This window comes from Mirounga angustirostris, unplaced genomic scaffold (genome assembly GCF_029215605.1).
Source record: "Mirounga angustirostris isolate CCGP_5_RB_7025 unplaced genomic scaffold, mMirAng1.0.hap1 SCAF_10, whole genome shotgun sequence".
NCBI classification, from domain to species: domain Eukaryota; kingdom Metazoa; phylum Chordata; class Mammalia; order Carnivora; family Phocidae; genus Mirounga; species Mirounga angustirostris.
This window is the reverse complement of record NW_026991718.1, coordinates 3,662,126-3,688,763: the sequence shown is the minus strand read 5'-3', so window position 1 is coordinate 3,688,763 and position 26,638 is coordinate 3,662,126. Positions and strand designations below refer to the sequence as shown.

Below are 26,638 nucleotides of genomic sequence, written 5' to 3'. Positions count from 1 at the left end.
TTTATAATAAATAAATAAATAAATAAATAAAGTTTCATTGGGTGCCTGGGTGGCTCAGTCGGTTAAGCGACTGCCTTCAGCTCAGGTCACGATCCTGGAGTCCCGGGATCGAGTCCCGCATCGGGCTCCCTGCTCCGCGGGGAGTCTGCTTCTCCCCCTGACCCTCCCCACTCTCATGCTCTATCTCATTCTCTCTCTCAAATAAATAAGTAAAATCTTAAAAAAAAAAAAAAAAAGAAGGACGTTCCCTCTGAAGTGGCGAGGTGCCCGACTTCTAGGGGATGGGGAGGAGCGCCCCCACACTCAGCGGCAGGAAAGGGCAGGAAATGAGACCACCGCCGGAGGTTCTGGCCCCTCACTGATGGGCAAAGCCTGTGTCCCCAAGTAAAACGAGGAGGACGCACGTATGCGAAGTTGGATCCTTAACGTCGTTACAAGTTTTCATCTCTGAAATGCTTAACGAGAAAAACAAAGAAAGAAAAGCACTTGGGGGGTGAAAAATCCCGACAAAACGGTCCATCGGCCCGCGAGGGGGTGCCCGTTTGCCCGCCCGGGATTCAGCCTGTACCCACCCAACCCATGGGAAAGCGGAACTGTCTGGGGTCCCCCGGCAGCTCGGCACCGCGCGAGCCCAACAAGAAAAAGGAATCACCAGCGGGCACCGCCCGGGTTCGGCGCGGCTGAGCCGCCGCCCCGGGACAGGACGCACCGGGGCGGGGCCGGGGGCGGAGGGGGCGGAGGGGGCGGAGCGCACCGGACGGGGCGGACCGGCGCGGGGATGCGGGGAGGGGTCTGGGCGAGCCCGGCACAAGGTGGCAGGCGGGGTGGCGGGGGTGGTGGGGAACGGCCCGGGGCGGGGCGGGGCGGGGAGCGGAGAAGTGGGCGGAGGAGCGGGCCCGGGACTGGGCGGCCCCGGGGCGGCCCTGGGGAAGGGGCGGGCAAGGCGCGGGGCGGGGCGGACGGGCGCGGGGAGGGGTGAGGACCGGACCCGGGCGGGGCGGGGCGGGGCGGGGCGGGGCGCGGAGGTCGGGCGGAGGCGCGGTGCCCAAGTGGGCGGCCCCCGGCGGGGCGGCCCCCGGGCGTGGGCGGGGCGGCCGGGCAAAGGCGGAAGGACTCGGCGCGCCGGGCGGCCCAGCGCAGAGCTGTTTCCTTCCCTCACGCAGCGGCGCCCCCGCCGAGCCCCCAGGTCCCGAGCCGGAGCCCCCAGCCCCGCGGGCGCCATGCGGGAGCAGCTGCTGTTGTTCTGCAACTGGAGCACGCTGGGCGTGTGCGCCGCGCTCAAGCTGCCGCAGATCTTCGCGGTGCTGGCGGCGCGCAGCGCGCGGGGCATCAGCCTCCCGAGTTTACTTCTGGAGCTGGCGGGGTAAGGCCGGGGCGGCTGCCCTCTCCCCACCGTCTCTGCGGCCTGGAGGGGCCGGGAGCCCTGGAGCGCCGCGGCTCTAACTGAGTAGACCCGGAGAGCGGAGCCGAAAGCACCCCGCCTCTGGGGAGGCACTTCCCGTGGCCGCTCACCTCCCCTGATTAGTTGCGGCTCACCGCGCGGACGGCGCACGCCCATTTTACAGATGCGGAAACCGACACCCGGCGAAACCATCACCCCGCCGGCAGCCACAGCCCGACTGAGCGGCTTTGAGCGAGCCATTTGCACCTGGAGGCTCTGTCATACAGATCCTCCCCCCTCCATCACCCCTTTTCTCGGGTCTCGGTTTCCTCGCGTGTAAAATGAGGGGTTGAACTATAAATTCTAAGGATCCTCTGGCTTTTAAGAGTTACACGTGGGGGGAGGGGGATTCAGAGAACGGGGAGCTCTTTGGAGGGAGAAAAGGAGGACTTGAATCCGGCCACAGCCGGCCAGAGAGGAGCCAGGGCCGCCCCGAGAGCTCTCATCCGTCAGAAATCCGGAGTGGATGCCCTGACTCCATATTTAAGGATATAAACGCGAAAAGCAGAGTTGTAAAACTCCGTTGGGAAGATTCGAATTGGTGGGAAAGTAGGCACATGAAACCCGGCAGTCTAGCGGCGCGCCCGTGGCAAGGCCGGGGCCTCCCCACCTCGCTCCTCGCCGGTCCGCGGCCCCGCATTATCACCCCGCGACGGTGCGGGCCGGTCCTCGGGGGAAGCACGCCCTGGACTGGCAGCCGGCTGGTTGACCCCGGGGGTCCGGTGTTGGAAAAAAGCCAGGGGCCAGGGAGGGAGAAAGAGACCTCGGGGGGTGGGAGAGATGGGGGTCCTGCCCCGGGTGCGCCCATTGGGAAGAGGCTTCGTCCAGAAAGAATCGGCCACTGGCGGGTGGGTGAACGACCCCACAGCGCTGGGGCCCCCCGGCTGGCTAGCGTCGGTTTCTCGTAGGTCCCTGCGCCGGGGAAGGTGAGCCGAAGACGGCCCGATGCCTCTCGAAGTGGGGTCGGGAGCCTGCCCACACCCTGCAACGTCGGCAGGCGCTGCCCGCAGCGGCGGGCTATCGCTTTGTCTAACCGCGCCCGTCGGCAAAACCGGCCCCCGGGCGGGGCGGGGCGGCTCACGTGGGCGGGAGAGCTGGAGGCGGCGTGGGAGGAGGCGGGTGTGCGGGGCCTGCGGGGACCGCGGCGCAGGTCGAGGCGCGGGTGGCGGGCTTCGTGGACGGCCGGGCCCGGCGCCCGGACGCTGTAAATGGCCGTGGCTGTGTCCAGGCCCAGCCGGCTGCTACCCTCTCCTTCAAGCCCAGCGGGAGGTGATCGGCGGCCCCCTCCGCTGGATTCCTCGGTTTCATCTCCACCTCAGGCCACGCTTCATCTTAGTGGTACCATTTCCAGAGCCGGGTCTGTGTGCTGAGTGTGCTTTAAAGGCATTATCGTAGCCAGTCCCCAGGACGCCCGAGGGAGTAAGCACTGTTTTAATCCCTAGACAGTAGGAACCTGAGGCCGAGAAGGTGAGGCACCATGCCCAAGTTCACGGGCAGCAGCAGGGTCCAAGGGTTCACCCGTCCTGGCTCTCTCCATTCTGATGCCGACCCTCCCCGCTCGCCACACTCACTGGGTTTTGCTGCTTTCTAGACTCATTCGCCATATTGTGGGTGGAGGAGTTGGCAGCACCCTGCCCTCTTCTTCCTTTCCTTCCGCAGCCTTCGCTGGTGGGGGCCAGCTAGGACTGGGCCCTGGGGGCAGTGCCTGCCTGCCGGCCTGCTGGCGGGAAACATAGCCGCCGGATTTCCAGCAGAAAGAACCCCCCCCTAGGCATCACCATCATAGGGACCCTTTAGCTCCTGGGAAGTAGAAGCCTAACAGCCTCTTGGAGGACGTGTGCCCTCCTTGGATCCTGATCTTAGCAAATTAATTCTAAAAACCCATTTTTGAAAAAATTGGGCCAACGGGGACATAAGCCATATCTTAATGATACCAGAAAATGACTTGTGATGTGGGTTGGTGTGAAGTGGCAAGAAAACGCCTGCATTTTAGAAATGCCTCCTGAAGCCTGCAGGGGGGAAATCACACGCGCACTTCAGCAAAGAAAAAGAGGGTGGGATGTAGGTGAACATAGCAAAGTATTATTTGTTGAAGATGGTGCTTAGGGACTGCTGTTACCCGCGTTTCACAGGTGCAGAAGCCAGGGCGGGAGAGGTTAGGAACCTGATGCTGGGGATTGGGAGCCCAGCAGCCTCGCTCCAGAGTCTCAGTTCTTAACCCGCACTGGACGGGAGGGCTCTGCCTTTAGCAAGGGGCCCGACTGCGGGGCAGAAGCAGGGGTGACCCTGCTTCCTCTCCCCAGGCCCAGCAGGCTGACTTCTAGGCTATTGGATGCACTGGCCTCTGGGTAAGATTGCTCTGGAAAAGTCTGCAGTCCAAATATGGTTCCGCTCCTGACTCCTGAGTTCCTGCCTCTGTGGGTACATGTGTAGTTTTTGTTCAAACCTCTAGCTTATTCGTTGAGGAAGGAAACTCAAGTCACTCCATGGAACAGACCAGGAATTTCAACAGATTTGTGGGGCTGGGGGCAGACACCATTTGGTTTGATTTTGTCATGAGCATTCTAAAGTATTACTTTTTAATTAAAAATAGGGGCGCTTGGGTGGCTCAGTCGTTAAGCGTCTGCCTTCAGCTCGGGTCATGATCCCAGAGTCCTGGGATCGAGCCCCACATCAAGCCCCGCTTCGGGCTCCCTGCTCAGCGGGAAGCCTGCTGCTCCCTCTCCCACTCCCCCTGCTTGTGTTCCCTCTTGCTGTGTCTCTCTCTGTTAATTAAATAAATAAAATCTTAAAAAAATATATTAAAAATAAAGGAAGGACCCTGACTGCCCCCAGGCCACAGGAGTGACAGGTGGTTGACCTTGAATGCTTGGGTCGCGCAGAGCGAGAGCGTTGCAGCCTGGCAGCGGGGCCTCCCTGGGAGCGCCACAGCCTGGGTGGGGGTGGTGGGAAGCACCCCATCGGTGTCGGGAAATTCAGGCTCTGGTCTTTGTCTTTTCCCTGAGTTGTCATAGGACCTTGGCTTCTTGGGCCTTAGTTTCGCCAGGTGGTCTGTAAAATGTGGAGGGCAGTGTGGATGACCCCAGACAGCGACCTCAGCTGTGACACCCAGGGGTCTCCCACCTGCCCTGAAGGCCACTGTGCGTATGGGAGGTACGCCCTGCATGAAGTGGGTGCCGCCCATGACCCTACAGATCATCCGTTCAGTGGGGTCCGCTCCAAGCTTGCCGTGCCCGGGCCTGGCTGGCTGCAGAGCTGCTCTGCAGAGGTGGTGGGGTGCAGCTGCACCCCGAGGTCCCCCTCAGAATGGTGCTGCTCTAGAGGCCTGTTCGACAGGAGGGGAAGCCACGCAGCATGGCAGAGGCCCGGAAGAGCACCTGCTTTTCCCCTGAAGTGCGGACGGGACCACCTGCAAAGCCAGCCTGACCCCTGGGAAGGGCTGCTGGCCTTCGTGAAGGGGACAACTAGGGAGCCCCAGGCCTGGGGAGACCACAAGCTCACGGTGATGCTGGCCGCCCACCCCCCATCCTGTGCCCCTGTCCCCTTACCCCCAGCTCAGCCAAGAACTGTTCGCTAGGTTGGAAGCAGGATTGGGGGGGGGGGGGACACACGCCAGCCCCCTTCCTAGCTGAGGAAATGAGAGGGGTCACATCGGGATGAGGGAGGGAGGTCTGGTTCACCTGAGGAGACAGCCTGGGTGATGGGGCAGGAGAGTCTGAGGGGACAGCTGGGGGCATTGAGGTTCTTAGGGAACTCACTGGCTGGGGTGTGCGCCAGAAGGACAGGAAGCCCAGGCCTTTTCTCCTGAGAAGGGTCGGGTCTTGGGGTCTTTACCTCCCCTCCCTACATCCTCAGCCTCTCAGAGCTAGAATTTTCTTAAGGAACCGATGGCTGTTCTTCATGCCTCTCCCCCACTGCTCCTCCTTGGCTGGGCGGCACTCTGGAAGGCCACAAGGATCATCTGGGTAGTTGGTTCTCTTCAAAGGTCCTCTCTCCGCTCAGGGCTGCGTCCAAACCGGCCCAGCCCCTCACGAGCTCTGCCTGCCACCGCCTGGGCTGTCTGTCTTGGCCTGTGTGGCCTTCTGAGGGGGCTGCCCGGTGCCAGGCAGCTGCCAGGCCAACCCGGGGGCCAGGAGCCCCGTCTCTGCTAATCCTGGTGCACAGCTTGCCCCCTGTGAAAGGGACTTGACAGACCGTGCACATCATGCCCGGTGCCCCGTCAGCCCTGGGCACAGGCCCTGAGCAAAGCTGTGGCCATTCTTACATCACCAGTCCATCCTTTGTGTTCAAAATCTCCCCCCTTGACACTCGTAGGCTCCAACCTCCAGTTCCAGGGTTTTGCGAGCAAACCTGGGCTCCTGGGGGGCTGGCTGGGTCTCCCTGCCGGGCGCTGGGTCGGTCTGAGCTCAGGCGCACCCTCTCTGTCCCCAGTTTCCTCGTGTTTCTCCAGTACCAGTGTTACTATGAGTACCCGCTGCTCACCTACCTGGAGTACCCCATTCTCATCGCACAAGGTAAGGGACCCCTCGACCCCTCCGTCCCCCCACCCTCCGCCCTCGGACCGCTCCTGCCTCACTCCGGGCCTTTGTCTTTCAGATGCCCTCCTCCTGCTGTGTGTCTTCCATTTCAATGGGAACGTGAAAGGGGCAGCACCCTACCTCGCTGTGTATCCTTCCGTCTGCATCCAGGAATCAATGGGACGAGGTGTTACCTGCTCGCAGTGTGTGTTAAGTAGAGTCCTTTACCAGACATATGTTCTTTTTGGTTAAAAAAGATCCCAAATGCAAGACTCCATGTGAGTGAATATACCTCCCCAACCCAGAGAGATTCCAGTGCAGTCCTGCCCCGGGACCTCCTTTCCGAGGCCAGGGTGCCCACGGCGCGCCCGCGAGCCCAGTGGCTCGTGGACTCAGTCCCTCCCTGGTGGCGTGCCGTGTGATGGAAGCACCCTGCTCAGAGCCCCCTCATCCACGTTTATTCTTCAGGGGAAGGGAGATGTTCCTTCTTCCCTGAAAACATCCCCAAAGTATTTGAAATGATAATAACGGGAATGTCTAACGCACCTGGTCAGCGGGCTGGCTACTGTCTGCCAGCCTGTGAGCGAGGGGTTCTTGAACGTTTGTTCGAAGTGAAAATGATGCCCAAGACGTGAGAAGGGTTATGGTGGGGATCCGGTCATGATGCAGACATGGGCTCACTCACGCAGCATCTTCTGTGAACCAGGGCCCGGCTTTCATTTCAACTCTCTGTAAAAACCCAGTTCCTCCCTTGCTGAGAATAACTAAGCTGCTGTGTGTCCCGACTGGGAGACTCACAGGAGGAGGGGCACAGGACAAGTTCCTGTTTATAACCTCCTCCTGTCAGTCGTGATGGACAGTAGGTCGGGTTGCCATATGAACAGGGACCTTTTTCCTAGCAAAAGTGCATCCCAAATATTGCACGGGACATACTCGTACTCAAAGACTATTTTTGTTGATCTGAAATTCAGGTTTAACTGGGTGCGCTGTATGTTTACTTGCGAAATCAGGCAACCCAACAAAAAGGTCATCTTGAACTCAGGAGTTGCTGCTCCTGGTTTGGAATGAAGAGCATAAAAATGGGTAAAATTCGTGTAAGAAACTGAATTAGAGTGTGTTTTAAAAACAAGATTTCATCTGCCTATATTCCCGCCACCCCTTCTGGTGTTGACCAGGTTGCCCAGAATTAGTTCTCCAGACTTTTCAGCCAGGGCACTGTCGATCCTTTCATTTAAATAATGTTATTAATTGGGGCGCCTGGGTGGCTCAGTCGTTAAGCATCTGCCTTCGGCTCAGGTCATGGTCCCAGGGTCCTGGGATCAAGCCCTGCATCGGGCTCCCTGCTCTGCGGGGAGCCTGCTTCTCCCTCTCCCATTGCCCCCGCTTTGTTCCCTCTCTCACTGTCTCTCTCTCTGTCAAATAAGTAAAATAAATAAATAAATAAATAAATAAATAAATAAATAAATAAATAAAGTAAATAAATAAATAAATAAAGTTATTAATTATAATCATAGCAACCTGGTTGGGTCCCTATGACGTGCCACCAGGCATTGAGGAGGTAGATAGGACAAGGAGTGTTAAGTCCATTTTGCAGATAAGCAAACTGAGGTCAAAAGAAAGAATGGGACTTGTCCAAGGTCACAGCTGAGGCTCCCGGCCATTATCTCACGTGTTTGCTTCAGCTTGTCTAGCTGGGCTTTCTGTGCCTGCAGCCTCCCTGAGCTTGGCGGAAATCCGCTGTCATTTCTCCTGTCTGTCAGCGTTGCTGACGCCAACTGGATTGACACCAGAGTTGGCCGGGAAGGGGGAAGTCAGTGAAGAGCATTTCACGTGACACCTGCAGAACGCGGCCACCCCATAATGTCGAGCTGCTGGTTCAAGTGCTTAACGTTTGACATGGCGTTGCACGTGTCTGCGCGTTCAGGGCTTAAGTGGGCGCTTAGAATCACTTGGACCCCCAGCAACAGTCCACAGACGCAGGGCGCTGCTGGCAGTTCTCTGCCACAGTCCGCTTCTGCCGTTCCCAGGTCGGCTTAGGTGCGGAGACTCCACGGCCTTGGCGTGAAGGCCCGGGCCCGGGGTGGGGGGCGGCGGGGCCGTCAGTCAAGCTACTGCTGTCTCCCTTAGCGCTGGGTAGATTCGTGGCCTCGTGGTTCGTCCTTCCCCTGCAGAAGTGGATCATAGATCTGGCCATGGTAAGTGGATCGCGCCTTGAGGACGGAGCGTGTGAGGTAGTCTGTCCCTCCAGGCCGCCCGTTCCGCAGCGGACTGCGTAGGTCGAATGTTTAGCCTGCAAATTTGTCAGCTGTACCAAAGGAACGAAAGCACAGTCTTGTCCAAATGTTAGAAGACCTTATTCTCCCTGAGATGTTTGGCAACATTTGTTACTTCCTTTTGGGGCTGGGGGTGCATAGAGAACCGGGCTGGGGAGGTACTTTTAACAGTAGTAGATGAAGAACTGGATGTAAGTTAAACAGCTTCTGATCAGCTTGATGATTGCATATTGGCCACAAACTCATTATTTTTCTAAACTTGTCCCCCCACCCCCCCACCCCCGGCAACATTTTCGTCCTCCTTGGAAAAGGGTTAGTTCTGTCCTTTTTTCCTTCCTTGGTGAAGGGCCAAAAATTCCCATCGTGTGAGAATAGGATTCTGAGGGTGGGTCAGGAACCATTTGGCCCCAGATCTTCTCTCCGAAGTCCCACCCAACGGGAGAAGGAGAAGAATTGGTGGTCACCAGTCAGTCAGTGCCTGCCATACCCAGATTAATGAATTGCACCCCCTTCGCCCGCATCTTGTCTGTGATCCTTGCTTGGAAAGCGCACTTGACTCCATGTTACATTTCAACCTTGTGACACCTGGAGAGCAATTAGATAGGGTTGCCATATTGACGACGAAGAATTTTTTAGTATAAGTATGTCCCGAATATTGCACAGGACATAGTCATGCTAAAAATTATTTGTTGTTGATTTGAAATTCAAATTTACCTGGGTGTCCTGGAGTTTTATTTGCTAAATCTGTCCGGGCCTTGGTGATGCTCCCCAAGAGAACTACTTCATGATTCTAGAGATGGCGTTTTCTCCTGGAAGACGGATGGTGGAGTATCCAGCAGACGCTGTTAGAATATCTGTGACATGAGTGACTGGGGCCCTACCTCAGTTCCCACCACCTGGCCCTTGGCGCTCTGTCCTGACCCGACCCCCCCCGCCCCCACCCTCCGGCCCGCGTGGCCCTGTGCCCTGGCCAGCTCTCTGGTGCAGTCTTCCCACCGGGGGTCAGTCCTCGCAGACGTCTGCGCCCAGGGTGACCGCTCTCCCTGCTCCTTCCAGCCATTTCTGCCTGTTCCTCCCTGGCTTTTTTAACCGAGGGACTCCTGATTTGCTCATGTTTTCCCTGCGAACAGAATCTAAGTACTTTCATCAGCACGGCCAGCAAGTTTGCTCAGCTCCAGTACCTGTGGAAGACCCGGGACTCGGGAGCCGTGAGCGCCCTGAGCTGGAGCCTCGCTTCGTACACCTGTGCGAGTAAGAGCAAGATGCCAGGGGAGGGGCGGATTTGGGGGCATCGCGGGCGGCTACCCAGAAGAGTTTATCACCTTGGTGCCCACCTGTCACAGGCCCACAAGCTTTAATCCTTTGCACGTAGCTATTCACGTAGAACCTCCATAGTTACGACTCTGATATCACGCAGACTACTTTCCATTCTCTGCAAGATCCATATTCCAGTTGCTAAAGAAAAAAAAATGTAAAAGCACACCTTTCTCCAAAAATCTGGCCTAATGGGCGCCTGGGTGGCTCAGTCGTTAAGCGTCTGCCTTCGGCTCAGGTCAGGATCCCGGGGTCCTGGGATCGAGTCCCACGTCGGGCTCCCTGCTCGGCAGGAAGCCTGCTTCTCCCTCTCCCACTCCCCCTGCTTGTGTTCCTGCTCTTGCTGTCTCTCTGTCAAATAAATAAATAAAATCTTAAAAAAAAAAAAATCTGGCCTAATATCAGCCGTCCTCTCTTCTTTGGAAAGCATCAAGAGGTTGATTATGTGGAATTCACTAACTTGTTTTAAATATATGAATCTTTATGATGTAACAGATTACAGAGATGAAAGTCATGCACTGACTTTTGAGAATGAATATAATTTGCCCCCGTGGAGTTTTTCTGGAGCCTTATTGCTTGGTCTCAAGTTCAGAATTTCCACCGTTCATGTGGATTCTTGCAGGAACTACCTAAAATACATATAAGCTGTTTTAGGTAGAAAAGTTTTTTAAATTCAGAGCTCTCACATTAATTAGGTTTACTACTTTTAGATATTTGAATTCTACTTCATATTTCTTCTGTGTCCTAAAGGACCGATTTCTCCATTAAGGGTTGATGGAAAGGGGTCTTTGTGTCCCAAGTTATTTAAAATTAAGGCTTCTTGGGTTTTATTTTCAGCTTTAAAATGTTGAAGGGTTATGAAATGTTGAAGTATATGTATGGTTTCTGGAATTGCTAATTAGGTATATTACTTATTAGCACCCTAATTTTACCTTCAGGAATTATCTTGAAATGCTGCTTATTCGATCTTCTTGTAGGAAATCTTCAAAGACCATGTAGTACATTTCCATCTGTTTTGCATGGCAGTCTGTGCTTAATAAGTACTTAAATGCACATTGAATAAATGACATATAACCTGGGGATTATAACTTTATGGGAAGAAACAAACTGGTTTTAAACCTAATTTGTGTGACATGTGAGGGGGAGGGAGAGCTTTGTGCGGGTTGGTTCGGGTTAGGAAAAGCAGGTAGAGTTCTCCAGCTCCCAGCTCACGTCTCCCGTGTGCGTCCACTCACACCCATACTCCAGTTTCCTGTGTTCACGAAGTCAAGTGCTGAACTGGAAAAATGAATTGAACTGAACTGTTCTAGTTAGACCCTGAGGAAAATCATGCCCTTTGCTGGGCCTGTTTCCTTTACTTAGAACATTATCTAGAAAAGAAGGGTGTAGAGTTCAGTCATTTAAAAACATTTTCACTAGTGGGAGCCTTTCTTTAAATGAAATCTTACCAGAAGCCCCCTGTGTAAATGAGATTTTCAAAACTTGCTCTTTGGGGAGGGCGAGCTGTGGGTTGGCACACACGATGGGCTCAGCTTCTCCCTGCCTTCCTTGGGCAGCACTGAATTACCTTCTAGACACCGTGTCTGCTCTTAGGAGCAGCTTCAAAACCACTGGCCTAGGACACATGGCGGGATTTGAGCGGTTTTATAAAATATAGTACTGATTTAGTATTCTGCACTACCAAAATCTTTTTTAACCAAGATCCCAGTAAGCATATATCCTGTATTCAAAAATGGAAAGACGTTAGCTAAATATCAAAATGCCTTGAGAAGCAAGTTGATATTGCTGAATGTTTTCTTTTACAGCAAGAATAATAACAACTTTAATGACCACCAGTGACTTTACAAGTAAGTACCCCCTTTTTTGAATTGTGTGCCCTTTGTGCCTCCTTCATTTGTAAATTGTCTTATGGTTTCACGGATCAGCTTGCTCCACTGTCCAGTGAGAGGCCAGCAAGTTTATTCCTGGACATCAGCCCCACTTACGGGACTAAGCATCTGCATCTTGTAGTTTCTGGGATAGAACATGCAGCACAAAGTAGGAGAGTCCTATCTTTGTGGAGCCTCCGATCTTGCAGTGGATGGAGATGGACAGTGGGATGGAGATGGACAGTGGGATGGAGATGGACATCACGCAACTAACTACTAAAGAATGCTGGGAAGTGTGTTTTGGAAGAGTAGGACAGGATCTAAAGGGGGAATCTGACCAGTTGGAGGGGCCCAGGGCGGTGAATTTGAAGGGTGAGATGGGGAGAAAGGGAAGAGACGGTGATAGGGAGCAGCCCGCGTGCAGGTCACGAGCAGGGGACACATGGCTTAGCCACAGACAGCGAATGGGAGCTGAGTGAGTGTGAGTGTGAGGACGGGGTCTACTGAGCTGACAATCATTTGACCCCCACATCCTTGTTTTTTTTAAAGGGGGAAAAATACTTGGATTGACGTAAAAAGAATTTAGTTAATTCCTTAGGCTGTTTTCCACTCCCAAGTTGAGCATATATATTTTCGGGGAAAATGATCAAAACAAATCATGTCACCTATTCTGTGAAGACTAGGAACATGTCCCTGGCACATAGACCCTTTAAGTAAGCGAACTGTTATTTGAGAAATATTGCTACAGAGCAGTGGGTACATATGCTGGTCCCTTTGCAGAGGCTTATCTTAGGGTCAAACACCTCCCAGGGCTCTGAGAGCAGCATTAAAACTATTCTGGTCAAAGCCTGAACTTGGGTCAGGTGGGGAAAGGGAAAGACGGGTCTCAGTCTTCTCCACAGGATCTGAAGGACTCTCTGTATGGGGAGAAGAGTCAAACTGTAATTAACCAACAAAACAAACCCACATATTTAAAAGTTTGAAAGATTGAGAATGTTCTAGTTGTAATTTGCTTTGTATTTAAAGTGACACTTGTTCTGAAAGTGATCAGTGTATCTGGGAATCCTCTTTTAAAGACAGTTCAGCTGATATCTTATGTGTTTTACAACCACAGAGATACATTAAATCTGATAAATCTTATTTATCAGAAGAGTGTTCATCAGGTCACTTAGGGTAAAGTTTTCCCCCCCAGAAATATTTAGAACCAAAGTTGTTCAAAACCTCTCGTGATGCGGAGTTCCGGGTTTCGTTGGCAGGCTGAGGGGCAGCTAAGTAGGTTTCTGCTTAGAGCAGGAGGGGATTTTGTTTTAGGACGGGAGAACAGTACTTGTTAATACATACTTCTTCTTTCTGATTAATTTCAGTTCTTGTGCGATTTGTGATCATGCTTGCTTTGAACCTGTGGGTAACAGCCACAGTATGTCACTACAGGACGACAGTTGTAAAGGCTGAATGATGGATGCGTTGCTCCAACACACAAAGTGGTTTCCTAATCACCAAAGGGGGAAATAAGCTCACTGCTAAATCAAGGTCTTCTATAAATTTAGTCAACTGTTTCAGAAACTTTGAAGCTGGAGGTATTTTAGACATGAGCCACTTAGACACTTGTTTAGAAACGTTGATTCCCTCCCTCTCCTCGGCCTCAGGAGGTGGGGGCAGGGCTCAGACACCTGCAGGTTGAGCATCATGATGAAGTTCTCTCCAAAGAGCTAACTACATCTGGTTCTCAGCTTTCAGAATCTTGTAAGAAATAAATCCTCTCCATGGCACATTATGAATGGAGTGGGATTTTTCCCAAAGTCAGAAGTGGAACTGCGGTAAATTACTAGGGTTCACTTTCTGGGACTTTAATTTTAACACAGATTTAACAGGCTGGCCTTACTGTATCATAATACAATATAGTACCTCCTTATGCTATAAGGACATCGAGGCAAGCAAAAATTGGCTTGAGTTCATATACCAAAGTTAGTCCTTTAACCTCATATAGTGCCTTTAAGTAATTCCTAAGGAAAGGTACTATTAGCTGCAATCTCTACTTAGGATGAGGCAGTCCCGATGAACTTTCTGATTCAAGCATAATGCTGCCGTTTTTAAAAGGGTCACACCTTTAAAAAAAAACCACAAACACATCTTGTCCATTAATACATACAGTAGAGGGTATTGCTGGGTTCTGCCCAGTTCTTACGGATTTCATTCTCATTGTATCATATTCTAAACATAAGATTATTGGATAGTGCATTTTACTATAAAAGTTTATAAACCTAAAATTTAAAAACTCTTTACCTTTATAATTGAATGGCATTATTCTGTTATATGTAATAAGTCAATAGTGTTTGTTAGAAAATGTTTTAGTTTCCTATGTCAAATAAAACTTTCATATTCTGAACTCTGCCGAGTCTTAAAACTGTCAGCTGCTTTAAGTGATTAGTTTTAAGTTATATAAAATGCTGTTTTAAAAATATAAACTGTGGTTAATGTTTTAGAACTATCGCTTGGAACCAGCAGGAGGAGAAACATCTTTTTGGTATATAAAGATAAAAAATCATTCATTCTGTAGCTTTTAATCATAGTTGTCATTTTTAAAAATTTTTATTATTATTATTTTTTAAAGATTTATTTATTTGAGAGAGAGAGAATGAGAGAGCACGAGAGGGGGGAGGGTCAGAGGGAGAAGCAGACTCCCTGCCGAGCAGGGAGCCTGATGCGGGACTCGATCCAGGGACTCCAGGATCATGACCTGAGCCGAAGGCAGTCACTTAACCAACTGAGCCACCTAGGCACCCTTTTTTTTTTAAAGATTTATTTGAGAGAGAGCGCGCGCAAGCCGGTGGAGGGGTTAGAGGGAGAGAAATCTCCAGCAGATTCTCAGCTGAGCACGGAGTCTGACTCAGGGCTTGACCTCACGACCCTGAGATCATGACGTGAGCCAAAATCAAGTCGGAGGCTCAATCCACTGAGCCACCAGATAACCCTATTTCAAGGTAAGCTGTATGCCCAACATGGGGCTCAAACTCATGATCCCAAGATCGAGTCACATGCTCTACTAACTGAGCCAGCCAGGCCCCCTCATAGTTGTCATTTTCAAAAAAATCCAAGTGATTTTTTTTCATATGCAATTATAATCTAACCATTGGTATAAATACAAATTATGTGATTTTTGAGTCCAACAAATATTTAATTTAAATACACTTTTTAATTAGAACTTTATCATTGCTTAAAGCTTCTCTCTTAAGAACATACCATCTTAGGTGAGGAGTTCCCCATTTTTCCTTTTCAGGAGAAAAGGGAATACTTGAACTATTCCAGATATCCTACACACATTACCATATTTAATCCTACAACAATCCTGTAACAAAACAGTCTCAACTCTACAAAAGATGAGAACACTGAAGCTCAGATGGAATAACCTGTCCCACATCTGACAGCCAGTAAGTATCCTAAATAAGAACCCACGGATTACCAAAGAAATGCCTTCTCGAAAACCATCTCTCAGCACACTGTTCCTGACAAAACAGGTACCCTGCGTCCTTTCCTTATCCTGGACACTCAAATGAGATTGTTAGATTTGCATGTCCCTTAAAATACCTAAATCAAATCAGCGACAGACTCCTTGCTGAAATTCTTTTTTGTATTTCTCTATGGACTAAATGACAGGGTGGAGCATTCACAAGTCTGTAACCTTGCTTATGATCGTTTTGCTATACCCATCATACAAGGAAGGCAAAATTTGGGGGGATAAATTTTAGATGGTTGCAGCATTCCAGGACTATTCACAGGAAGAGTATGAAAATGCTTATGTCTTAATTTCTTTTATTTAATTTTTAATATAAAAAGCAGGCATAAAATACAATTACATTACTACAAAGATGCAACAAAAATTTTTAAAAAATCAGGGGATATGATTTCTGTTCAAAGGGGAGAGCTGATCAAATATTTATGATTATCTAAACCATGCAGTTCATAACTTATTACAATTCCAAACAGAACTCATTATTATGGGGAAGGGAATCGAGGACAGTCCCCCAAGCATAATACCCAGCACTGTCATACAGTGCCTCTTTTCAAAGTGCTTTATGAGTCAACTATGCTTATCTTCACGCCAGACGGAAACTGCAGCCTTCTTCCAGGGGAGGAGACGTGAGTCAGTAGCAGACCGAGAAACTCAGAAGTGACTTGCTCTCATAGAATATTAAACATGTTATTTAAAGCATGTTTCAGGAAGGTAATATAGTGTCTAAGCTTCTCTATTTTACCACGAGAATCCTGTAAGAATAGATTAACAACAGCAGCAAAACTTCTTAAACTGTGGTTTGGCAACCCATAGTACTTCTTTTTGAGGATCTACAGATAAACTGATACAAAAGACATCCTTCAGAGCCAGATTTGTGACTCTAGCCTACGTTAGTTTTAAAAACACTAACCTTATTTTAGATTTCTTGGTATCCTTTAGTTAGCTAAAGGCATTTAAAAATTTCAGATTTTTTTTTTAAATCTTGCTTCTAGATAGCATATTTTAATACTTTTCAAAAATTCACTACACATTAATTTTTAACAGTAATACCGGCACTAGTTCTCCTTCTACTTCTGTCTCGCTATCCCCACTAAACAAAAGTAAAAAATCCAACTAAGAAAATCCCAGTATTCACTACTTCTTAGTTCTTAATAGGAGGTATTTATGGCTCTAGGAGAAATCAGGTGTGAAGAAATAAGCAACTTTTGGTCTTTTATCTGGGAACCTTTGGAACCTCAAGAAAAAGAGAAGCTGGCACAAGATCAGGTTGTTAAACCAAGTCAATATTATATTTAATGAGTGTTGGGAAGAGAACATTTTGGATGGGTGTATGTATTCATGTATGCACATGAACCCAGCAACAGGGTAAAAAGCAAATTCTTACCCAAGGTCAGAATTTTTATTAAGCGCATTTCCATTAGCTGGAGAAACCACCTTATAAACCCTTACGTTAAACCATATAATGTGAAGAATCTCCATGGGAGAGATTTTGTTCACCCCCTAGAATACCTTTTTTTCCCCCAAAAAACCTCACATTAATTTTCCTTGTAGAGTTGCATCACACCATGATTCTCCGTATTCTCTAATATATACAGCATTCAAAATTTAACTTTTGCCATTTTTACTCAAATATTTCAATTACTCATGTGTAAACTTCAAATTATTTCACCTTAATAAAGTTTATTAAAAATATATATATATATACTCTCCAATTCAGAATAATATGATAGAACCTCCCATAGTGTAACAAAATCTTCATATAAAATATTAATTCAGTCTCCTTTTAACAAGTCTAATGAATGGAAATATTTATTCTATATAAATTTTATATATCTTTCATTTTAAAATCTTACTTAAAAAAAAAAAAAAAAAAGGCTGTGCCCTCAAACCAGAACTGCAGAATATCCCTGTGAGGGAAATGGCATGCATCTCTGGTCTTAGCACAGATAGCATGGAAGAGTGCAGGCGGGATAATGAAAGAACAACAAGATTCAGTTTTAGTACATCAGTAGGCCAAAGGCCACTCTTCAGTTTCCACAACAGTATCTGTATTTTGGGGGTCTAAGTCTTTAAACATTTCTACACTGACCCCAGAGGGAATCAATGAAAAATGTTACTTCCTTCATCAAAATATTAGATGATGTATTTCAATATCACACCAAACCCTGTGTATGTGTATGTATATAAAGAGACTGATAAAAGACTGTATAATTTTTTTAAACTTGATGCTTATCATTAATGCATACTGTAGCAGTATAAAACACATTTTTCTGGGATAATGAGAAAACTAGCAGAAATGGTCCTGCATAACCTGTAACTTTAACATAATTTTAAAAATAAAAATCAGGAGCCTCTGAGGCTACTTCTTCCCAGTTACCAGTTTTCTTAGCCCAATCCTGAAATATTGCCATATACAGTTATGTGTTTGAGGGATCACATTTAAATATTTAAAATATATCTACAGTATGTCTTAGTTTTCTTTATATTTGAGATAATCTTAGAATCTTGAGTGTGAAAATGTAAAAATAGTCACAAATGTCTCTACCAGAAATAAAAACACATCTAGGGTAGCCAGCAAATTCAAAGCAAAGCAAACATTTCATAGTCACACGCCAATACTGAGGTCTGTAAGAAGAGTGGGATGAATAATAGATCTACATAAAAGATATATTAGTTCCAATAGTATCCATTGTTTCTATCACCAATACTTAAAAAAAAAATTCTGTTATACAATCAAAATAGGCTGACATTGGTAAGTATTACATGTAAAAATAGTGCACTATTTTTCTTTTGCAAAGCGAATTTGCATCCTAAGAGCTGGTAAACACTTTTTTCAAAATACAGAAAAGGATGAGACTTTAAAAAAAATTAAATTAAGGCATTCACATGGGAAAAGTTGCCTATCATGAAGCATTAGGAAATTGATATAATTAACGTCAAACTTCCTGTTACAGTAACCGCTTAAACATGAACATGCAGCTTCCATGGGGTATACACAAATGAGTGATATAAACTCCAACATTATGGCTTTATACAAGTGCATAGTTGCAAATGCAGTAAGTTATGATATCTGATTAATGTGTATAAAAAAATAAAATGGGGCATCTGAAGAACCCTCTTGCAGTATTACAGTACTATATATATATAGTGTGTGTGTGTGCATATAGAGAGAGAGAGACACACACACATACATATGCACACACACAGTCTCATGGTCACTTCTTAAAGATGCAGCCTCTATCACTGTAGTGGAATCCATTCCCAGGCTCTTCTGGTAAATGTGCTGGTGAAATCTCTCTGTTGATGCTGAAAGATGACTTCTTTAACTCTTGTCAGTCCTTTTGTGCAATGTAGTGTGAGTGACTGCCAAGAGAGCTTTATGGAGCACGCTTCGAAGAGCTGCAGATGCTGTTCTTACTCTATCGACCAACGTTGTTGGTTCAACTGGCTGCTCCAAAGGAGCCCAGAAAATCTCCAAGATTTATGATTTATATTGCAGGAATAAAGGGAAATATGTATATGTATGCGTGTGTTTGAGTATCAGTCTCTCAGGAAAATACAGCTTTTTAAGAAATTTTGGGCCATCATATTTCAGTCTTGTTTTAACTGGAAGAATATGATCACCTTGAATAATGACTGCATTCATAGAAGGCAGCTAGCTGGGAAAAAAGGGAAAACAAAGTTAGTTGATACAGTAAAATAATTTAAAAGATTGTTAAATTCTTTGAAAAAGCATTCCATTTATATAATTAAACTTGTAGTCTTCCAACTCCTACACTTTTAACACCTAAATCATGCATAAAACGTATTTATTACTACATTACTGTTCTTATTTTTAGGTACATGCAATTACATTCTTACATATTTCTGTATTTTCTACAGACATGACACACAAGTTTTAATACGGTTAACTGGCTATTAGAGTTAGATAATACATCACTGAGTGACTCAAGTGAATGTAAGTCTGACTTGGAGATTAACCGCTAGCTGCCTCATGTAGCTGAAAAGAACAGAAGGCTTATGGACCAGGTTCTACTTGACTGTTTGACTCTTAGTCACATTTTTTAAATCTATAAAATGGGAACAAACACGTTGTAGTAGTAAATATATGTAAAAAGTACTCTGTATATCTTGGTTATAAATACCTCCCAATAATATATGATTTAAGTCTATTTTTGCAATATGCTTACTTAGGTTAAGACACACATTACTTCTTTTAAATCCATTCTGTATAAAAGGTTTGACCATGAGGTTCAATTTTCACTCAAATTTCCTTGAGCCACGGTTAACCAAACTATGTGTTCTACAAGCACAAGAACTTTCACAGCACATCAATAAGCATTCTTCAGCAAGAGGAACATTAACTTTTCACAGGAAGCAAACATCTCACAGCATGACAAAGAAAAGCGAAATCAGAAACAGTATTTCACAGCACTTACTAGACTTACGAACTATTTACGGCTTCCATTCTTGCACGTTAGAAAGAAGGAAGGAGAGGGGGATGGAGGGAGGAAGGAATCCCATGCTATGTTCACAAACTAATACAGTTGTAGGAACGTGAAAACATTGTAAATTTTACTTCTCTGAATATGGCTTCTTTGGAATGAACAAAAAGTACCAGAATTAGCTTCTTTTGTTATTTGTACATGTTTCATTCCTAAGATAAAAAATTGTAATTCCAACTGTATTGAAAATATATAGCCAATAAAGATTCTGAACATAGCATTTCACTTTTATAACTTGACATGGAAATTTCAGTTAAAACTTTTCTGAAAACTACTTTTCAAATACATACTGTTAAAACTTAATAAACTTTCAAAACTAGTCAAAAACAATGAAAACCCAAGTGCAAATCACATGCGCTACTTGGAAATACTAACTCATTTTTCATTTTTTGATTTACCCCATTTATTTCTTCAGAAATCAAAAACATCGTCATCATCATCACCACCATCAACATCATCAAATGACCAATCCCAGTCTTTAAATGCCAAATCAAGCAATCTGCAATAGGAGGTTTGCAAATTCACATTCTAGCACTCTTTAGAAATGGCAACTTAATATGATAATAATCTAGAAATCACACTTTGTGCTGTGAAGATTTTAACTCTCCCTTCATCAATAACAACACAGTCAAAATTAAGATGGTAGCACACAGGGAGATCTTCTTTCTCTTTATATGTAAGTGCATATAACATTAGCCCGGTCTGATTTCTAGAATACCAGAGACCTGAAGACAGGTAATACACTTAGGGATAAGATTCGAGCTTTTCCCCACTGGGCTCAAATGAAGATGTAACCATCTTGATGCCCAGTTTGATTTGTATGAAAGCTCAACATTTGTCAACACTCCCTTCAAAAAAGGACCCAGATTGTCAGCTCACATTTTTCTAGAACAGTACCACAAGTCCCAGTTTAAAGAGACAGTAATACTAAGAATGCAGCTTTCTCAATTCTATCTGGACACAATATGCTCAATGGGTCACCAACAGTAATGCTCTCTATGAAAAGCCATGATTAAGAGAAAAACCACAGGTATATAAGCAACTTATCTTGGCTGAATAAACTGGACTTAGAACAGGGTTATATGTGGTCTTTTCTTTCCAATCCAATCCAATCATCTAATATTGCTATCATCTTTATTTTTAAAAATAGGTGTAACTTTCATTGTTTTAACTGTGAGGTTCATGAATCAACTTATGCCAAGAACTCATTTAGTCCCCCAAATCTCATTTGTGACCTCAACTTTAAAGTTGGTTCTTGGGGCACCTGGGTGGCTCAGTCGGTTAAGCGTCTGCCTTCGGCTCAGTGCATGACCCTGGAGTTCTGGGAGTGAGCTCTGCGTCGGGCTCCCTCGTCATCGGGAGTCTGCTTCTCCCTCTCTCTCTGCCCCTCCCCCTGCTCCTTCTCTCCCTCTCTCTCAAATAAATCTTTAAAAAAATAAAGCTACTTTTTAAACTTGAATTTATATGGTTACTCAATGCTATTTATAATGCATATTTGCAGGTGTTATACCAAGAGATACTGATATAACTGGACTGAAGGGGGAGTGGGGTGCAAGTATCTGCATTTTTTAAAAAAGATTTTTATTTATTTGAGAGAGAGAGCACAGGCAGGGGGAGAGGCAGAGGGAGAGGGAGAAGCAGGCTCCCTGCATCAGTAGCCCGATGCAGAGCTTGATCCCAGGACCCTGGGATCATGACCTGAGCCGAAGGCAGACACTTAACTGACTGAGCCACCCTGGTGCCCTGAGTATCTGCATTTTTAAATAAAAAATCTGAAGTGAATTCTAATGCATCTGGTTGACTTTGGTAATCACTGACAGAGTATGTTGATAGATGGTTACCTTAATTGAAAGGAAATAAACCAACTCAAATTACTCTATTTCAAAATGTGCTAAATGTAGAATATATCACATTTTTCTAGGCTTACACAGACAGTAACTTATAGCTAAGGTACTGCTTGGGAGATGGAGATCAGTGGGCTGTCCTGGGTGTTCAAGCCCCAATTTTGAAAAATCTGCATTTCATACCCTCCAAAACCTTTGAAGTGTGTGTGAAGTGCACACCCGTGTCACAGTTTTCAAATTTTTAAAAGTTTGGTCACTAGGCTGTTAGCACAATGCCTGGCGAGACTTCCCTTAAAGCCCCCTCAGCCCCTGCCAGTCAGCCATCTAATTCTTGACATTTCAACATGAGAAACTTTCTCTAATTTGGTTTCTTCCCTCCATTTTCACTGTCAGTACCCTAGTGAAGGAGCTCATTAAGTCAACACACACCAGTCTCTTGCTGAAAGACTTCTATCTGAAGAACAAAATAAAAACTCCCACAGCATAGTGCACTGGGTCCTTTTCAATCTGGTTCAACGTTTTCTCTCCAGTGACATCTTCTGCCACTCCCTGTCATTACCGTCTCCCCACTCTAACCCAATACAATGTTACAAACATATAACACGGAAGTAATTTTGACAACTTGGTACCTCTGCACATAACATTTTGCCTACCATTGTCTTTTCCCTTATTTCTTTGTCTGGAAAATTACTGAACCTCCCTTTTTGAAGATCTTTCTTAAGAGATGCCCTCAGGCAGAATTCTCCATGCTTTCCTTTGTTCCCCTGTAACACTCACTCACGCCTCTATTATAAATAACATTTAAAAAAGTACCGTAACTATCTGCTTTTCTAGCTCCTCCATTTAATTGATCAGTGGGTACACACTGCAGGCCTGTGAAACTTACTGCCAAAGACTGCTTTGGAAAGGAGCATTAGAACTTTGAGTTCTGCTAGAAGTACGCTACACTGCCTGTTTCTTCACATGCTGCCAATAGCATGTTTCTTAATCCTTACCAGTTTGGCAGGTTTTACATTTTACTTTTAACTTAATTTTAACTTCTTTGCTTAATAATCAAGTTGATCACTTTTTCATATTTATAGTAATGCCTGTGTGTTCCTCACTGACTTTTATATTGGGAAGAGGCAATCTTCTTTTTCTTAATGACTTATATAAGAACTCTGTATAGAGAGATATAATCCATCTTTCTCATTCACATTGCAAATATATATATGGTGTTTTTAAAATTACAAGGCTTTAATTTTTGGTTACTCAATCATTAACTTTCTTTCTTTGCTTTTACTCTTAGGAAGTTCTTCAATCCAAGATCAGATACATATTCACCTATTTTCTTCTGTGTCATTTAATGGATTTATATTTGACATTTCAAGTTGTACACAGCTTTTTCATTTTTATCCAAATAATCAGTCTGTTAACTTTCTAATATTTATAAATGGAAAAGATTAAAACTAAAATAATGGTAACATGGGGCACCTGGGTGGCTCAGTTGGTTGAGCATCCAACTCTTGATTTCAGCTCAGGTCATGATCTCAGGGTCATGAGATGGAGCCCTGTGTCGGGCTCCGCACTGGGCATGAGGCCTGCTTAAGAGTCTCTCCCTCTGCCCCTCCCCCCCAATAAATAAATAAAATAATGATAACATAAGAGCTCTCCCTCACCCTTAAGTTGTAACTGTGTTGGCAATGCTTTATTTCTTAAAACTGGGTAAATGAGCATTTGTTGCATTTTTGCTTTATACTTTTCTGTGTGGCTTAAATATTGCATTTTAAAGAAGACCTTTAAAAGAAAAATAATTAAAGAGAAATGCCCTCAGCAAAGACCAGCATTCTGTGTCCTACTTTGGAACAAAATAAGGATCGCTCCAAACCATCTTTATCACAAATGAACATTATATTCACAAATTTTCTACTTTTCCAGCATTATTTTTTTTTTAATTCAAAGTTACCAAGAAAACATTCCTCTGGAATAGCATTTCTACACATTATGTTTTATAAGCTGTCAATTAATTCATTTCTACTCGTATCACTGTGAGGCAGTGCAGTATTACAGCTGAGAATGTAGGATCTGGAACTAGACTACCCGGATCTGAACTCATGGCTTTGTTGCTTATTTGGTGTGTGATCTCAGATACACAGAGCTTCTGTGCCTTAGCCTCCATGTCTGTTAAATGGAGACATTAAGAGCTAAATCACAGGGTGGTTATGAGGATAAATAATTCAGTACACTTAAAACTCACAGAAGAGTGCCTGGCATATAATATGCCCTGAAAAATGTTGTCTTCTACAATAGTAACTAACACTTGTTTAACTATCACTTCCCTACAGAAAAAGGGAAGTGCTGCAAAGAGTTAAAAGGAGAATCAGAACCAGGAATGTCACGAAAGCCAAAGGGAAAAAAAATGTAATGGTGTGGTCGTTAACAAACACCGAGGAAAAGTAAAAAAAAAAAAAATCAGATGATTATTTATAGGTATTATGTTTTAATGCATAATATATATAAATACATTTGATGATTTTGATAAATGTCTAACAAAGCCAAACATTTGTCTTAAGAAAGACACCATGTGAGTTAGTTCAACTAAAGCTAGACTATACAAAGAGCTAGATATTAAATTACTGCTGATATCGACCAGAAATGCTGTTCCTTGGTGGTCCTGGACGATCCTTTCACAGCTCTACTAATTTGTCTACTGGAATGTTATAAATTAGTGGAATGTTAAAGGCCATCAAGTCCAATGCTTGACTCCCCTTCTAGAGCCATGCTGTTCTGTCAGACTATATACACATGATAAATTGAGGAGGGTGCTCTTTCCCAGTGTCACCAAGCAGTCACCTGAATCAGGTACTAACACTGTTGGTGACAGGGCATGCACTATTCTAGAGCAAGCAAAGTCTTCCAATTTTGGAAATCTCTGACTGCCTGATACTTTTCCCTTGCTGAGTTACAAATGTGCCTCTCTGCACTCATCTACAGAGAAGTCCTCTAAATCTTTACTGCTGTTTACCATCTCCCATCCTTCCAAATAATTTCTTCAGAAGGCTAAATATCCTTAGTTCCTTCACTTGCTGCACATGTAACACTTTTAAATGATCCATTACTCCCTCTGTTATTCTATTCTGTATATCCTCCAATTTGTGTATACTACTCTTAAAATGTGACACCCAAAATGAAATGCAAACTTTAGGGTGATTCATGTGAGACAGACACAGATCCAATTTTATGAATTAATGAAGCAATGGAGTCACAGATGTTAAAGACAATGGAAATAATGCTGCAGATACATAATAAAATACAAAACTGCATCTTAAATGTGCCCATCTTTATGCTTAAAATTTCAGAGTATATTAGACAAAAAGTGTTCACAAAAATACCCTATACATCTTAGAGTCAGTTTTGATATTAGTTTTATGTACATGCATAGTTGTGAGAGAAAGAAATCCCTATTACTTACTGTTGCTATGTAAAATGTATTAAAAAATCAATGAAGAATGATTCGAAGGGCAGGGCCAGAACTAAAACAAAACAAAAAGCAACAAAAATAAAAAGTAAATGTGCCTCCAAAAAACCAAAATGCTAAAGTGGGGAAGAAGGGGATGACAAAGTATTTATAAGTTAGTGAACATGAAAATTGTTATGTAACTGAAACCATGCCTCACTTAGTCTGAAATCCGCTTCCATAAACGAATTCTATGTGTTATCACAAGTAGTGAAATCATTAATTTATCAAATAGTACCAGAGAGTAAAATGTATTAAAGGAGTGGAGTTCTTACAGTCCTGAATCTGAAATTATTTGCCCTTCTAAAGTCTCAATCAAAAAGAAAGATAATAATACCTCTCTATTCTACTCCACAGGAATATTCTCAAGATCAAATGATAGAATATGCAGAAAGCTGAATGAGAGAACATATTATGGAAGCACTTTGGAAGCTGTGAAGCACTAGAGAGTGTAAGCTATTACAATAGCATAGCATCTATGCACTAATAGTTCTACAATACTAATAACAGAAATTTAATTTTTAGATGTTTTGCATATGGCACATGGAAAAACCTTCAGTGTCTTTGAACTCTTTGAATTTCTTCAGCTTAATTACTATCATATAATCACTAATTTTATAGTATTTAGTTTTCTCATACCTCACAGAAAAATTCAACATTTTCACTGCTGAAACACCAATTCTACCTTTGTCATTCTAAATTATTTCCTTGAGATAATAGTTTCAAGAAAAGTTTCATATAAGATGTTTGTGGTTTAGAATGAAAAGATTTCTGATAATACAACCAATGCACATCATTATTCATATACTGAAGGTCCTGTGTTAGGGCACAAAAAGGATACCTGAAATTAGATACCTGATCTTATATATTTTATCCTTTAGCTAACTAACCAAATCTTCATGGTCATTTCAATGAATAGCAATATTTACAAATGCCATAGCTAGTAAGCCAAGAAATGGTTATTCTGAACCAAGAATGAAATGATTATTGTAGCCATATGAAAATAGTTCCATCAAAATGTTTTGTGCATTCATCATTATCTGGGAATTTATTCCCTAGTCCCAACTCCGCCTCAAATACAAGGAATGCTCACTTTACCCATTAGTTAATATTTGCATTTTTAAGATTGATCTATTGCTCTTTAAATCAGAAACAAGTCATTATTCTAAACTTATAGATGTGAATTAAGAAGATTTCGGTCCTGCTTCCCAAAAGTCATCTAACATAAAAGAGGCTTAAGATGTTTGAAATACTAAACATAATGTGTGCACCTGACACAGGTCTGTGTGTACATTGTCTACTAAATCATATTTTAAATTAGTCAGTGTGCTTATAAAATCTTAAAATACTATGATTATATACATAAACATGACAAAAATGAGCCCTTTATATATTTTTGGTTGAATTTAATATATGTGTGTGATCTAGTAAACAAATTTGCACTACATTCAACTAAATCAATGAGTGAGCCATATACACTAAAACAATTTCAAACATTTGGTATTCCATGGTTCACTGACATACCGAGCAAAGGAACACTACAATTAGGAAAGTTTGTAGCCAAACATAAATAGCAAAATATTTTAAAAGATACAAACTTTTAATCACATTTTGATTTACTACCTTGGTTTGTTTGGGGCAAGCTGTCGACTTGGCCGTCTAATAGACTGGTTTTGTTGTATCTTCATCGAGGTTCTAGGAGATGACCGTGCAAAAGGGTCTGGAGCTGGAGGCTTTTTAGGGATCTTTTTCACCAACCGACTAACCCACTTCTGCTGTTCTTCTGTAGAATTTGCTAACAACAAAAGATTCTTTGCCGTCGAAATATCATAGTAAACTATAAAGAAATATTTGAAAAAGATTAATGTC

At 44.6% G+C, this 26,638-nt stretch overlaps 2 protein-coding genes across 10 annotated transcripts in view; one reads left to right on the top strand and one right to left on the bottom strand.

The window, feature by feature from the left end:
- Nucleotides 1-1,088: 1,088 nt before the first annotated feature.
- On the top strand, nucleotides 1,089-26,628 carry SLC66A3 (solute carrier family 66 member 3). Of its 9 annotated transcripts, XR_010405389.1 has the most exons (8): nucleotides 1,090-1,363; nucleotides 5,873-5,955; nucleotides 6,038-6,172; nucleotides 8,086-8,153; nucleotides 9,362-9,482; nucleotides 11,351-11,392; nucleotides 14,691-14,841; nucleotides 25,127-26,628. XR_010405389.1 is itself a non-coding variant. In XM_064571811.1 (7 exons), exons 1-7 carry the CDS (start codon nucleotides 1,221-1,223, stop codon nucleotides 25,213-25,215), a joined length of 681 nt encoding a protein of 226 aa, XP_064427881.1. In that variant the 5' UTR covers nucleotides 1,089-1,220; the 3' UTR covers nucleotides 25,216-26,628. The 9 variants fall into 9 exon arrangements, 8 of the variants coding, with proteins under 8 accessions (XP_064427881.1, XP_064427878.1, XP_064427877.1 ...); XM_064571811.1 differs by lacking the exon at nucleotides 14,691-14,841 and having other exon boundaries at nucleotides 1,089-1,363; XM_064571808.1 differs by lacking the exons at nucleotides 14,691-14,841; nucleotides 25,127-26,628 and adding an exon at nucleotides 22,562-25,120 and having other exon boundaries at nucleotides 1,089-1,363; nucleotides 6,038-6,163.
- Nucleotides 16,187-26,638, bottom strand: part of ROCK2 (Rho associated coiled-coil containing protein kinase 2) — a 143,195-nt gene continuing 132,743 nt past the window's right edge. Inside the window, exons 32-34 of the mRNA XM_045884098.3 lie at nucleotides 26,393-26,606; nucleotides 19,828-19,928; nucleotides 16,187-18,583 (exon numbers count right to left, since the gene is read on the bottom strand). Of these exons, the coding sequence (XP_045740054.1) occupies nucleotides 19,841-19,928; nucleotides 26,393-26,606 (302 nt within the window). The 3' untranslated portion in view covers nucleotides 16,187-18,583; nucleotides 19,828-19,840. The remainder of the gene's footprint in view (nucleotides 18,584-19,827; nucleotides 19,929-26,392; nucleotides 26,607-26,638) is intronic.